The 14,102-nt window shown below is 48.6% G+C and overlaps 1 protein-coding gene across 1 annotated transcript in view; it reads left to right on the top strand.

The window, feature by feature from the left end:
- Window positions 1-398: 398 nt before the first annotated feature.
- PRODH (proline dehydrogenase 1) overlaps window positions 399-14,102 on the top strand; it is a 264,432-nt gene continuing 250,728 nt past the window's right edge. Inside the window, exons 1-2 of the mRNA XM_078655684.1 lie at window positions 399-781; window positions 1,618-1,826. Coding sequence (XP_078511810.1) covers window positions 452-781; window positions 1,618-1,826 — 539 coding nt within the window. The 5' untranslated portion in view covers window positions 399-451. The remainder of the gene's footprint in view (window positions 782-1,617; window positions 1,827-14,102) is intronic.

Genomic DNA, 14,102 nt, shown 5'->3' with positions numbered 1-14,102 from the left:
TAGGAGCGGTTCTCACCGCTCACAAGGGGCGGGGCTATGGCCACAACTGCGCTCTTCCCCGTTGCCAAAGGCAGAAGGCTGAGGAGGCGTGGCCGGCACCCCACCCTCTTCTCTCATTGGTCATAGATGTGTTGACCCTCACCGGCCGTAGACGCCTCCCGCGCGTGGTGAGGCGGTTCTTGTGTTTTCGTTGGCTGGGTTGGGGCGGGGTTTCAAGGCGTGGGGCGGGGTTTCTGGGCGTGTTGTGGTACTCAGCGTGTTCTGGTTGGCTGCGGGCCGGGTAGGGGCGGGGTTTGCGGCGTGGGGCGGGGTCTCCGGGCGTGTTGTGGTCCTCCGCGTGATCTGGTTGGCTGCGGGCCGGGTCGGGGCGGGGTTTCCGTGCGTGCCGTGGCTGTCAGCGTGTGGCGCGCAGTCCTCGCGCACCTCTTCACCTCCTGCGCCCCGTGCTGTCATGGCGCTGCGCCCGCTGCTCTCCCGCGCCGCCCCCGGGCTGCTGCAGGCCCGGCTGCGCTCCTCCACCCCCGCCACCAGGGCGCAGCCGAACGCCGAGGCGGAGCCCCCCTCCGTGGCCTCGGCGGGGCCCCTGCTCCTGGGCCCCCGGCTGGAGCTCCAGCAGCAGCCGCAGGCGGGCCCCCGGCGGCACCGGGGCTGCCCCTCCGCCGCCCTCAACTTCGAGGACCACGAGGAGGCCTACCGCAGCAAGAGCAGCTGGGAGCTGCTGCGGAGCCTGCTGGTCTTCAGGCTCTGCTCCTACGAGCTGCTGGTGGAGAAGAACCAGGAGGTGAGTGGGGGGGTGAACGGAGGGGAGGGAGGGGGGGGGGGAGTGAATGTGAGTGGGGGGGAGTGAATGTGAGTGGGGGGAGTGGAGTGAATGTGAGTGGGGGGGAGTGAATGTGAGTGGGGGGGAGTGAATGTGAGGGAGTTAATGTGAGTGGGTGGAGTGATGGTGAGTGGGGGGGAGTGAATGTGAGTGGGGGGAGTGAATGTGAGTGGGGGGGAGTGAATGTGAGTGGGGGGAGTGGAGTGAATGTGAGTGGGGGGGAGTGAATGTGAGTGGGGGGGGAGTGAATGTGAGGGAGTTAATGTGAGTGGGTGGAGTGATGGTGAGTGGGGGGGAGTGAATGTGAGTGGGGGGGAGTGAATGTGAGTGGGGGGAGTGAATGTGAGTGGGGGGAGTGAATGTGAGTGGGGGGAGTGAATGTGAGTGGGGGGAGTGAATGTGAGTGGGGGGCTGAAATGGGGGTGCTGCTCTGAGGGAGGGAGGGCTGGTATGGGGGTGGTGCTTTGAGGGAGGGAGGGTTGACGGTAGGGAGTGCTTTGAGGGCTGGCTGATGGGGGTGCTTTGAGGGAGGGTTGACATAGGGGGGTGTTTTGAGGGAGGGCAGGCGGAGAGTTGACGGGTGGGGTGCTGCGGGAGGGCCGACGGGTGCCCTCAGGGGGGTCTCTGAGGAAGGACAGCTGGTAATGGTGGAGGAGGGGCCTCTGAGGAAGGACAGCGGGAAATGTTACTTGCTAAAATATTACTTCATGCACGTCACATATTTTCACCTTGGAATAATGTTATTCCTTGCACTGTAGAAGGGTTACTTAATTATCTTCATGTGTTCTTGCCCACAGCTCATGCACCTATGCAAGAAAATGTTGGGGCAGAAGCTCTTTGAGAAGATGATGAAGTTGACATTTTATGGTCAGTTTGTAGCTGGTGAGGACCAGCAAGCCATCAAACCCATTATCCGAAGGAACCGATCATTTGGCGTGGGCTCTGTCTTGGATTACAGCGTTGAAGAGGACCTGACACACGAGGAGGCAGAGATGAAGGAAATAGAGTAAGTTCTCAGATCTGAAAAACTGAAAGAATTCTTTACTCTATAATTATTTGCTGTATTGTGTAGAAGTTCAGCTATGATTTATTTTGCAACTGTTTAGGGACAACTGAACAATCTGCATACAAAATGTATTCAGCTTCTGTCAGATTTAAACGTTAATTACTCGCATTGACTGAAAAATCACCTGATGGTTTATCTAGATTATCTCCCTTTGTACCTTTAGACCTTTTTCTTCCTTTTCACTATTGGTGGTTCTTCCCAGTTTCAAAGCATTTATCTGATGGGGACTTCTAGCCTCCGATTCCTTACCATAGTACTTTCACTCGGCGTCAGACTGGATCTGGAAACATTTTCGTGGGTAGTTCCTTTGTGTGCCAGTAGGTGGTGTCGTACAAGTCTGCTCCCCGCCAGAAGTGACGTGCATGGTGCCTATATTGGTCTAACCAAGCATGCTGATGTAATTTCCTTACTTTTCGCAATAGTCAGCGCAGATCCAGGGAGAGCAACTCCAGTTATTTTTTGACTGCCCTTTTTTTACTTTTTGTGTCAATTCTTTTATGGGAGCATTCTCCTGGTGTGACAGGGATGTCCACTGGAAAAACTGACTGCAACCTCTGCTGTGCCTGCCACCGACCGATGTTGGTGGTGGACCTGCATCTTTTTTGCCTTTGGTGACTTGAGATCAACCATGATGCAAAGATGTGCGTCGACTGCCGCTCCATGCACCCCAACTCCTTGAGGGAGTAGTCCCTTAAGCTCCTGGCTGCTTAAATTGTGACACCACAACAGTTTCGATCGCGGTGGAGAAGAAGGTGCCAGGATTGGCCGTGGAGTCATTGGTCTAAGTCATCTGGGTGTTCGGCAAGTCATACAAGAAGAAAAAGTGTAAGACTTCGAAGTGGTGTCTTAACTCAGTCCGTCAAAGTCTTTTGATGAGACGAGAGAGTGTCGCTAGGCAAGTGCCCAACCATGCCCCCCCCTCTTGAATATTCAGGTTATGGTTACAATATTTCACCACCTTTTCTGGGTTTCGGTGAGACTGAGGTTGCTGGGACACATATCCCCTGCACCCTGAGTGTGACACATTCCCGCCGTCCTATGCGGGCTCTGCAGTGGGACCTGAAGTTCCAGTGGGCACAGCATTAGGGGAGTCTCTCCAGCATGGCGCATCTCTTGGAGGGTACTGAAAAAGATCTGCAGTGGTGGTTATCGAGCAGTGATTGGGTCAACGCCAGACAACCCCCCTTGCCCAACCAGATCTGACAGTAGTGACCGGTGCATCACTCCTGGGATGGGGCTTCCATCTGGGAGAGGTGGAGTTCAGAGGACTCTGGTCTCCGGCAGAATACAGAGTCCGCATGAATCTATTGACGTTCTGAGCGATGTGGCTGGCGTTCTAACCCTTTCTACTCTCCATCAGGTTAAGGCTAGTGCAGGTGTTTACGGACTTCTTGCCGAAGGTAGTCATTCCGTTCCATGTAGGCCAGTTCATCATTTTGCCTACCTTTTATGCAGGGCCACATCCCTTTAAAGAAGTGCAGAGACTCTAGTGGCTGGACCCAAAATGAGCATGCAAAGCATCTGATGGAACATGCTCTGCATTAAGATCTGCTACGTTTTGGCCAAGAAGCAACCCCCAGAAGGCTTGCATGCTTCGTTACACAAGAACAAAGGCTGTGATCGCTGCATTTACACATGGAGTTCTGGTCCCGAACATCTGCCAGGCAGCATCGTGGGCCTCACTGCACACATTCAACAAACACTGCTCACTGGACAGCCAGGTCCGTTGAGCTGAGCACTTTGCCTGTTCGTCCCTGCAGGACTTTTCTGGTTTAAATCCTGTTTGCAAGCCCACCTCCAGTAAGGTAATGCTTGGGTATCTCTTCTAAGGTGAGGAATCTGAGGCTAGAAGTCTCTATCAGATAACAAAATTGTTGTTTACCTTTTGGTAACTCCATATCTGGTAGAGACTCTTATCGAGATGTTGATTCTTTCCCAACCCACCCATTCTTCCTGCTGTGCGAACAGATTTCTAGGGTCAAGGCTGTTTCCTCTTCCGGGCCCAAGTTTTCCACCGCGGTGGTCAGTTTTCTTTGTGCCTCTGTGCAACTGGCATGGAAAGTCATGAAAAGAAACTGATGTCAGCGTTCTGGGTGATGCCTATATGGGCACTGTACACGTCGCTGACCGCGCCACCAGAGCCAAAATCAGTCGAGGTGTTTTGAGTAACAAGGAGCTTAATGACACAAGCACACATTGAATTAACATACTTTGTGTCCTTCGTAGTAGATAAACCTGGAAGGGTCTACTAGTAGCACTGTGAAAACATTACTCTGTACCTATGTGAAGCATTTTACAGATGCTTGCCTTGACACACCACAGTAACATAGTGTATTAGTGTCAATTCAGAACAGTCGGGATGCTCGGAAAAGTAAACACTTTTGTTTTCGTCTCCAAAACCTTTCTCCACACCTACCGAAATCTTCATTATTCCTAGCAAATATTTCTCCCAAAGCCCTACCTCATTTCTTTGTTGGAGTCCATCCAGTTTTCAAGTCTGCATCTAAATTTATTTCTTTGATCATTTGTAGACTTTAGCACTTAAAAGATCGCATGCCAAGGAGGAGCCTATGTATATTGCTTGGGGTTGCCCACGTATGTCAGTAATTTGGGGCAATTGGGGGATTATTATAGACTAGTGGGTATTTGATAGGATGAGTAATAATCGCAAGTATGGTTGGTTGGGGACGGTAGCACATACAACATTTATAACAGATGCTTCCTATTGTTACTTATATTTTGTTTCAATAAAATCAATTGCGCTGCTTATTGGAAAAAATCACTTGCCAAACTGTCCTGTATCAATTAGGTTCTCTGGCGTGTTTAGTTTTAGCACCACAAAAGCACACCACACCGTATACTTCAGATCAACTGGTTATTCTTCACTGCGACCTGTCCTGGGACGAGTAAATTAGAGCTTTGTTAAATAGGTCACAGTGGTGTGGTGTAACTTGTTTGCAAACTCATGGTGCAACACAATTACTGCAACATCACCTAATGAGATCAGCCCCAAAAAAAAAAACACCGCGTCGCCTTCAGAAGAAGTGTTTACCTTCACCTTCGCAAAAGGAGTGGCATCAGGCCCAGCCTTTAAGCAATGCACTGGCTCCCTGTCGACACAGAGATCGAATTCAAGGTCTTGAGCACTGCACGAGGCGTACAGGGGCAAAGGCCCTGTGTACCTGCAGAGAGTGCTACCTCAGCCTGCACCAATCAGAAGCTGCTGGTTGAGGCCGACTCTGGAGTGCCCCCAACCCTTGTTGAGACTGTAGCTTCATACTTTGGGAAACTTGATGGCTGAACTCTTCAGACTGTGCTTTAACCGAACTGACCACAGATCGGGTCACAAACCAAGATTTCAGGCACTGCTAATCACCTGTCCGTCAGGATGTTTTACGTTCCCACCTCACCGGAATGATGAATTTGTCACCCTCGCCCAGCCATCTGAATTACTCAAAAGAAGACATTGTGTTTTATAAAAATTCATAATACTTGGGCGACCTCAGAGCATGACCTACATAGGGGGAATATGCTTTTTCTTACAGGATGAGAAGTGGAGAAAATGGGATCACAGACTGAACCATGTATTTTTATGTTTGGTTGTTGCGTTTTTTATTTAACTTCCAAGAAGAATTGCCTAAAAGTTGACATTATTGTTAGTGGAAAGGGTGGAAACTGTTTTCTATTTTGTTTTTATGAATTTTGTTGGCGCACATTTTTTTTTGATTGCAGGTAATGTTATCTCTTGAAACCTTGTGTTTGAACCTTGATAATAACAAAGGAGTACAGGGAGGAAAACAAATCAAATGCACTCTGGGTTACTCGGCAACTTTAATCCTGTCCACCTAATGTCTACCCCTTCGAATCTCATCCTAGCAGGCCGAGCGAGCCACCCCGCCACTGTAGATCACATTGGTAGTAACACAAGGTATACATCTCACCACTACCAATCAGTCTTTGACTGTTTACAGGTGATTTCTGTGTCGCACATTATCACGTGGCCTGCATAGATGTCCTAACTTGGGTCTCTAAAAATGACAGCCTATGAAGTATTTTTATATTCGACTGATTTTAGCGCCATATCTCTTCTCAGCCCTCGCCACCAGTGCTTCTGTTGGTTTCCAGCTGGTTACCTATTGATCCGTGTGGTATGTTGTGCCCATCCTTAAGCAGAGTATGAACAACCTGTGTCAACTGCATCATAAGGAAAGGGTTCTTGTGTTACTGACCCAGTTCACTCTGTGATGCCTGTGTCTTCAGTCTGTGATGCCTGTGTCTTCAGTCTGTGATGCCTGTGTCTTCAGTCTGTGATGCCTGTGTCTTCAGTCTGTGATGCCTGTGTCTTCAGTCTGTGATGCCTGTGTCTTCAGTCTGTGATGTCTGTGTCTTCAGTCTGTGATGCCTGTGTCTTCAGTCTGTGATGTCTGTGTCTTCAGTCTGTGATGTCTGTGTCTTCAGTCTGTGATGTCTGTGTCTTCAGTCTGTGATGCCTGTGTCTTCAGTCTGTGATGCTTGTGTCTTCAGTCTGTGATGCTTGTGTCTTCAGTCTGTGATGCTTGTGTCTTCAGTCTGTGATGCCTGTGTCTTCAGTCTGTGATGCCTGTGTCTTCAGTCTGTGATGCCTGTGTCTTCAGTCTGTGATGCCTGTGTCTTCAGTCTGTGATGCCTGTGTCTTCAGTCTGTGATGCCTGTGTCTTCAGTCTGTGATGTCTGTGTCTTCAGTCTGTGATGTCTGTGTCTTCAGTCTGTGATGCCTGTGTCTTCAGTCTGTGATGCTTGTGTCTTCAGTCTGTGATGCTTGTGTCTTCAGTCTGTGATGCTTGTGTCTTCAGTCTGTGATGCTTGTGTCTTCAGTCTCTCTGGTGGTCGATCATGAGATTGAAGCAAAAAATGTTAGACATAAACGTGGTCGTGGTAGGGAGGGACTCGTGTCAATGTCCCTTTTTAATGCCCAGGCCCGGCAGGAGCCGCCTGATTTAAAACCCTGTGCATGAGCGGCTGTGGGGCGCCTCTGCTTTGCATTCCTCCACAGTGTGCTTTTCTAGCTCGGCGCGTGGCCTGCGCCGTGTGATCTTGTGCACACAGAGCTGACGCAGTGTTTATTTACCGGCTTGTGTATGGAGCCGGCCACGCCCCTGAGGGGATTGGCTGATTGAGGGGGCGGCGCCCGCGAGCCCCTGGCGCTGTCAGCAGCGCGCGGGCTTCTCAATGACCCGGGAACATTCCATGGACCGACGTCAGTGCCTCACGTGCTCCCTGGAGACCGAGGGCTGCGTCACGCCCTGCGCGTCACCAGCGTGTGCGGGACCCGGCCACGCCCCTGAGAGGGATTGGCTGCTGCTGCCACGCCCCCATGCCTCGCACGCGCACTCTTTGAAATGGAGCGGGCCTAGGCTGAGGCGGCGACCCCACTGGGCCCCGCCCTGAGGGCAGCGAAGACCGGGCCAAGGAAGAGACTTGGGGCGAATTACCACTGTTGTTTCATGTAGCGCCGAGGCATCGGAGCGCTCTACATAGCGCTAGTTGCGTCACGCAAGGACACGCCCATTTCAGGCGCGGGGAGATGACGTGATCTGCCCAGAGTCACAGGGTGTGGAGCGTCGCTGCCGAGACTCGAACCCGGGTCCGAGGTCGAGCGCTCCACCGCAAAGCCACGTCCCCTCCCTCCAGGCGACGAGCACCTTGAGCAAGTTATTCCACACAGACCTGCGGTGACCTCGAGCTTGTAGACATTTACACCCCCGCGAGTAATGGAGCTCAGAAATGACCGAAGGAGACACGTTTTTAGAAGAGGCGGCGCTTGGGTCGCCGTGTGCACGAGCCTTGCGCGCGCTCGCGCTCTCTTCTGTGCACCCTGCGTCCGCTCCACCGGCCTTCATGATCTACAGCTGCTCGGGGTCGCTGACACTCCTCTGGAGCCGCCTGGAGTGGAAGGAAGGCCACGGAAGAACGCCTCTGCACCCGGCGCTTCAACCAATAAAACATATACTTGGAAGCTTCTACTTTACAAGGCTGCGTTTAATTACCGATACAACGTGGTGCTAAAAGCATGTGTGGTGCCTCAAAGCCCTGCGCGTTTGCAGCTCATTACATGATGGTGTGAATGCATCTATAACTTCTCAACTATAACCCCCCGCTGGGCCTTATCACAAATCTAGAGGCTGCTGCCAGTGGGAACACCACAGGGCAGACCAAGCACAGTATAAACACATTCTAGCGTATTCACTGCAGTGACACCACTGAGCCGTCTCTGATCTCCAGTGAGAGGAACGGAATCCTTTCTCTAAAAATAGTGACACTCGCCCACTCTCTACTTCTGCCCTGGCTGTAATGTGTGTGTGAGGGGGTAGTTTATGGAGGGTGCCGTGGAGTGCTTTTTGTCCCTTTGTGGCAGTGTTGTGTATGTTTCCCCATGGGGGTCTTCTGTGGTGTAGGGTGGTAGGTCAGTGTGGCCGTGAAGCCATGTTATTCAGTAGTCTAGTGTTTTAGGGCAGTGTGGTGGGCTACTGTCCCTAGGCAGCAGTGTGGTATCAGTCTTCAGGGGGGCGGGGGTCTTCTCTATGTAGAGGGGGCATAGTGTGGCCACAAAGCCATGTTATGCAGTAGCTTAGTGTCCTGGGGACAGTGTGGTGGGCTTTTGTCCCTAAGCAGCAGTGTGGTGTAGAGGGATTGGTCAGTGTGGCCACAAAACCATGTTGTGCAGTAGCCTCGTGTCCTGGGGCATTATGGTGAGTTACCGTCCTTTGGTGGCAGTGTGGTACTTGTGTCCCTTCTTCTCTATGGGGTTGGTGGTGGGTCACTGTAGCCACAAAGCCATGGTATGCAGTAGCTTGAATCCCGTGTGGCAGTTGTGGCGACCTGACAAGCAGGGACAGAGGACAGGACACTAGGACCCTGTGGGTCATGAGGGAGGTGACCAGGTCACCAGACACGACATCCGGTCAGGGGACAGGAAGGGGCAGACCAGACCAGGGCGACCAAGGGGACGGACGTGGATACGACCAGCTGCAACTAAGATAACAATAAAGAAATGTAATTATACCAACCTGTGTCCTGTGGATCATTGTCCTGTGTGGTGCCCACAACGAGGACACGACAGCAGTGTACTGGGGCACTGCCCTTATTCACTTGTACAGTAGGTCTGCATTCATACTTGCAGTTATTTGTAGCCATCCAGTGGCCCTAGGGTGCAGTGGGATAGTGTCCTTCTAAAACAGAGTTAGATCCCTCAGTATTATGATCAGTGTGTTGGATTTGTGGCCCTAGGGTGCACTGGTTTGGTAGGGGCTGTGCACTGTAGTGTGCTAGCACCCTAGAATGCCCTAAGTTACTATCCATAGGTGCAATCTATACTGTTACCAACAGCTTTAATTGGGGCTGGTCCTACCTGTCTCAGACCTGGCAGTAATTAAAAACGGTCTTAAACGGGTCATTATTGGACCATGTATTTTTATCCTTGGCTTTATGAACATAAGCAATGTTTGAATTTCAACAGTGACTACAAATCCCAGAGGTGGTCCAAATTGGAGATGCAATTCCTATATACATTTCACAAGTTTTGCTTCATTTTTGCATTTTGTAGGAATATTTTTTTTGTCCTCATTTTTGAGATCTTTTTGTACAGCTACAGGGTCACCTCTCACTAGACGCCCTCGGAGACCGTGGCTTGATACCAACCATTGCCAAATTTGGCATGAGTTACGTACCTCTGTTTCCAGCCCCATTAGAACTCATTAAGCAACGTGATCGCGTTGGTTAAATCATTGGACACCCCTTCCTAACCTACCGCCTGTATGTATCCCATAACTCCCAGTGCTTTGTGCGCTTTTATCTCCCTCTGGTCTTATCCAAATTCCTACATTTTTTCTACTGAGCGGATCCAGTCCTCAACCTTCGGAGGAGAGGGAAGAATCCAATTTATACAAATCTCGCGTCTGGCAATCAGGATGAGTGTAAACAAAAGGTGTTTCTGTTTTTTTTGTTAACATAGTGATAGACTCATTAATATCCAAAACACCAAAAATAACATTAAAGGCTCTTACCTTAATTGTCGTGTTTAAGCTACCATCAATGATCTTACCAACTTCACTCCAGAATATATCTAGGTGATGGCATTGAGTGAAACATGTGGATATCATTTGCTTCCCTCTTGCCACATTTTGGACAATTCTTGGTCACCCGGGCATTTATCTTGGACAATTTTTCGGGAGTCCAATACGATCTGTGCAGGGTAAACAAATGATTTTTCCTAAGAGGTGTAGAAATAATAATGTGCCATAAAGTGCATGATACTTGCCAAATTTGCTGCAAGTCTTGAGCCGGGTAAATCTTCTTCCACGTAAGATCTGGAGTTTCGTTTCCACTTTCCTTCTTCTCCACTAAGTGCTAATACGACTTCGAAACTTCTTTCTTCCCAAAGCCTAATTGCAGTTCACCCTCTAGGTTCTCGACATAGTCTGGCCACGTCGTTTGATCTTTAGACCAGCTTGCCAACTGTTGTAACTTGAACCTCGATATTTCGTTTTTCGTCCTTTTCATTAACTCGTTCCAAGGTTTTAATTTCCCATCATCCAGTAACTCTCCCCACTTGGTAATCCCTGCCCTTTTCAGAGATTGTGCTAGTGAATCTTTCAGGCACTCGGGGGATCCTGGAGAGTTCCCTATCGGTGCTTGCGGATATGGGTATCGCCATTGTTTCCTTATGTCGGACCATAGCTTAAAGGCTTAAAGGCTGATCTTGGCACCTTTTTAATCTAATTTTTTTTAAAGAACTTTTGATGGCCGAACTTAGAGGCAATGGTCGTGTTTAGTTACTGCTTTCCAGTAAGGAGGATATGACTCATATTCCTGAAAAAGATGCCTTATGTTCTTAAAGTGGAAAGCTTTATAATATGACATAAGATCCGGGCTAGCTATCCCACCTTGTTTTTTTTTTTTTCCTGAGTCAGCTATCCTAACACCCTTAGATGCCCAAATGAAAGAATTTATCTCACCCTGTATTTTCTTTAAACTCCGAGAGTCAAACTCCAGAGGTATTGAGTTAAAAACAAAAGTACGTTTTTGTGGGATAGCCATTTTTATTACATTAGCTCTCCCCATAAAAGTAAGAGATAAGTAACTCCAAGACTTCAATAATTTCCTCATCTCCTTAGCTTTTAGATCCAAGTTTACCTGGGCGATATCATCAGTATTCTCTAAGACTTGGATCCCCAGGTATCTGATTTTCCTTTTGGACTCAATTTGTGGAGTAGACATGTTCCAGTGCATTACTTCGGTTTTATCATGATTTATTTGATAACCAGAAATTTCCCCAAAACCTGCCTATGTTATTAAATGACTGATTTAGATTACTCGAGTAAATCATCAAATCATCAGCATACAATGCAACTTTTAGGTCCCAGTTATTGGAGCTAAAGGGGATAATTTTTTCAGACATCCTAATCATGTTAGCAAGTGGCTCTATATATAAGTTAAACAGGTGGGGGGAGAGTGGACATCCCTGTCTCGTGCCTCTTTTGATTTGAAAGCTGTTTGAGGTATTGCCATTAATGAGTATTTTCCCTGTTGGAGCCGAGTATATATTAGCTATGCACGTGAGAAGTTTTGACCTAAGTTGTTATGTAAGATCACTTTTTGTAAATACAACCAGTTAACGCGAACAAATGCATAGGAATATTTTTGTTTTTACATGTTTCAGTAGTTTTTCATGCAACACAAGACTGTATAGTGCATACTGTGAACAGTCTTCCCCGGGTGTCTGGGTGAGTTCTAGTTACACATGTGTGTTCACGATGGGGCACATTTGAGACCTAAAGAGGTGAGGCTGCAGGTAGTATGAGTCATCCTTTTTGCCCTAATCAACCCCATTTTTTTTACTTATACGGGTGGTTACAGATTCTGATTGTGCGCTGCTCTAACCAGGGCCAGTGCTTTGTTTAAAAGGTATATTGTATTTGGGTGCAATTACAATTGGAACTAGCAACCTACCTCTAAGCCCCTAGTATATAGTAGGGCATGTTGACTTAAAGACCCCAGTGGATTTAACACACTTAAGTGTATACTGTGTGGTGTCTGCTGTCACTTTAAAGACAGCCCTGCTCTGCAGGAAGCTTTTAAAATGAAACTGTGTCCAAATTCGATGTTGGAATTAAAAGTACTCCCAAAATCTAAAACTGCCTCTTATTACATATAAATCACCCTTCAGGCCTGCCCTAGGTGCCTCAAGGGTAGGATACTTCGTAATTAAAAGCAGCGACATTATGAAATGTTTTATAGGCCCTAGTGAGGGAAATGATGGCGATTTCGTTTTTGGGAAATCCTTTAAAGGATTTGACTAGGTGCATTGTGGGAATTGTAGTCTCAAACCTCCAAGAGGCAACTCCGAGTGTCTGGACCTTTGGCTGGTGTTGTGGACCCTCAAAGACCCAAATGAGATCTTTTGGAAGAAGATCCAGAAGATTGTGAGCATTTGGGCAAAAAAAAATCCATATGTTGACAGATCCAGACGACAAGAGTCAAGCCAGCGACGTTGAACCGCAACTCTGCCTGAGATCCAGGTTTGCTCTACTGAAAGCTCCAGAGCTCTTCGATGGGAGCGAAGAAGGCCAAGACCTCCAGGAGTAACTGAGACATCGTGTTGAAGCAAGCTGCTGCCGCTGTCATTGTGTTGCAACCCAGCTTGGCGAGGAAGATCACTCTATGTCGAGGGGGTAAAAGCTCCAAGAAAGTGACTAAGTCAGAAGGTAAAAACTTGACCGGTCCCAACCACCCAACGTATTAAACCCGTGCTCCATTGCAGTCAGCCTGAAACTTTGACTTGATCCCGGTCAAGCGCAACCAGATAGCCCTTGTTGGCGTTATTCACTTTTTGGCACTAGACTTGCAACCGAACGTGGGTTGAGTAAGGATTAATTTGAGACTTGACTGGAATTTGTGATTGGGGTGTTACTGCGTGTAGGTATAACCTGCACCTATTATTAAACCACCTTCTCAGTGTGCCTGTCAGTGGGTCATAAAGATATTCAGACTCCATACCCATCCAGGCCTTGGCCTCGCTGTAGAGCTCATAGAGCAGTGATCACAAATGTGCAGTTGAAATTGTGATTCTTGTGGAAAGTGTGAAGGAGGTACACAAATGTCCAATATTGACAGCACCAAAAGAAAATCAGCGTGCTTACAGATGAGGGATTGTCTGGCGTTTGTGCTGGTGAAATGAAGGCTATGAACAAAAGCACATGTAGAAGGAGCGGGTGGGAAGGTGGTGCAGAAGGGGAAAGGGGTGACCTGTGTGATACGCTGTTGGAGGATTTCAGAAAAATGTAGGGATGAAAAGGGCTCTGTAGGAGGCTGGCTTAGCGTATGGTGCACACTTATTTAGGTGAAGCACCATGCACTAATCCATATAACCCTTATGGTGATTTTAGTGGTCTAGCTGTGGAGAGCAGCCTTCAGGCTTCTCTTGAAGGAGTGTTATGTAGCTTGTTTTACCAGTTCTAACAATGTAGTGTAGGTTAAATGAAAATAAACCCCACAGTGTATATTTTAAAATATCTATTTATTACACAGCACTCACGGACTCATTGGTATCTCCTACCCGAAGATATAAACAAAAGTACACAATACTTCTATTGCAAATGGGTAAGCACAGAATACAGTGGTCTCCAGGTGGAGACCAAACTATATACTAAAAGTGGAATGCGAACTGGCAAACTGTGACCAAAGTCAGGACTTGGACCAGAAGACTCAGAAGAGCTGGGGACATAAGGAACCACCCGAGGTAAGTACCCAGGAACCCCACGGAGTCTGATTGCACAGTTGAAACAAAGCAGTGTGTCCAATGGCAGTCAATGGGAAAGTCGCGGTTCAGTTTTCAAGGAGGACCTTTCCCAGTGGAACCTGAAGAAAAACGGTGGGAGACCGAATGTTGGAGAGTCAACCCACCCCAGGAACCAGGATACCTACACCAGGGAAGCCGGTGACTGTGTACAAAGCGGTCGGAAACCGCTGTAGACCACAATAGAGGACTTCAGGAAAGATACTCTGGGGAAGACTGTGTAGGCATCCGGTGGAATCCAAGGGTGGGTTCTTGAAGTGAAGAACCTGTAAGCAGAGGGGACAGAGTCTGCCACTCAGGTGACCAGGAGGCACAGAAGAGCAATGCCTAGTGATGACTGATAGTTGAGACAAGTTGACAGAGACCTTGTTGCTGCAGCTGTG

This window comes from Lissotriton helveticus, chromosome 7 (assembly GCF_964261635.1).
Source record: "Lissotriton helveticus chromosome 7, aLisHel1.1, whole genome shotgun sequence".
NCBI lineage: Eukaryota > Metazoa > Chordata > Amphibia > Caudata > Salamandridae > Lissotriton > Lissotriton helveticus.
This window is presented reverse-complemented; position numbering and strand designations above follow the sequence as displayed.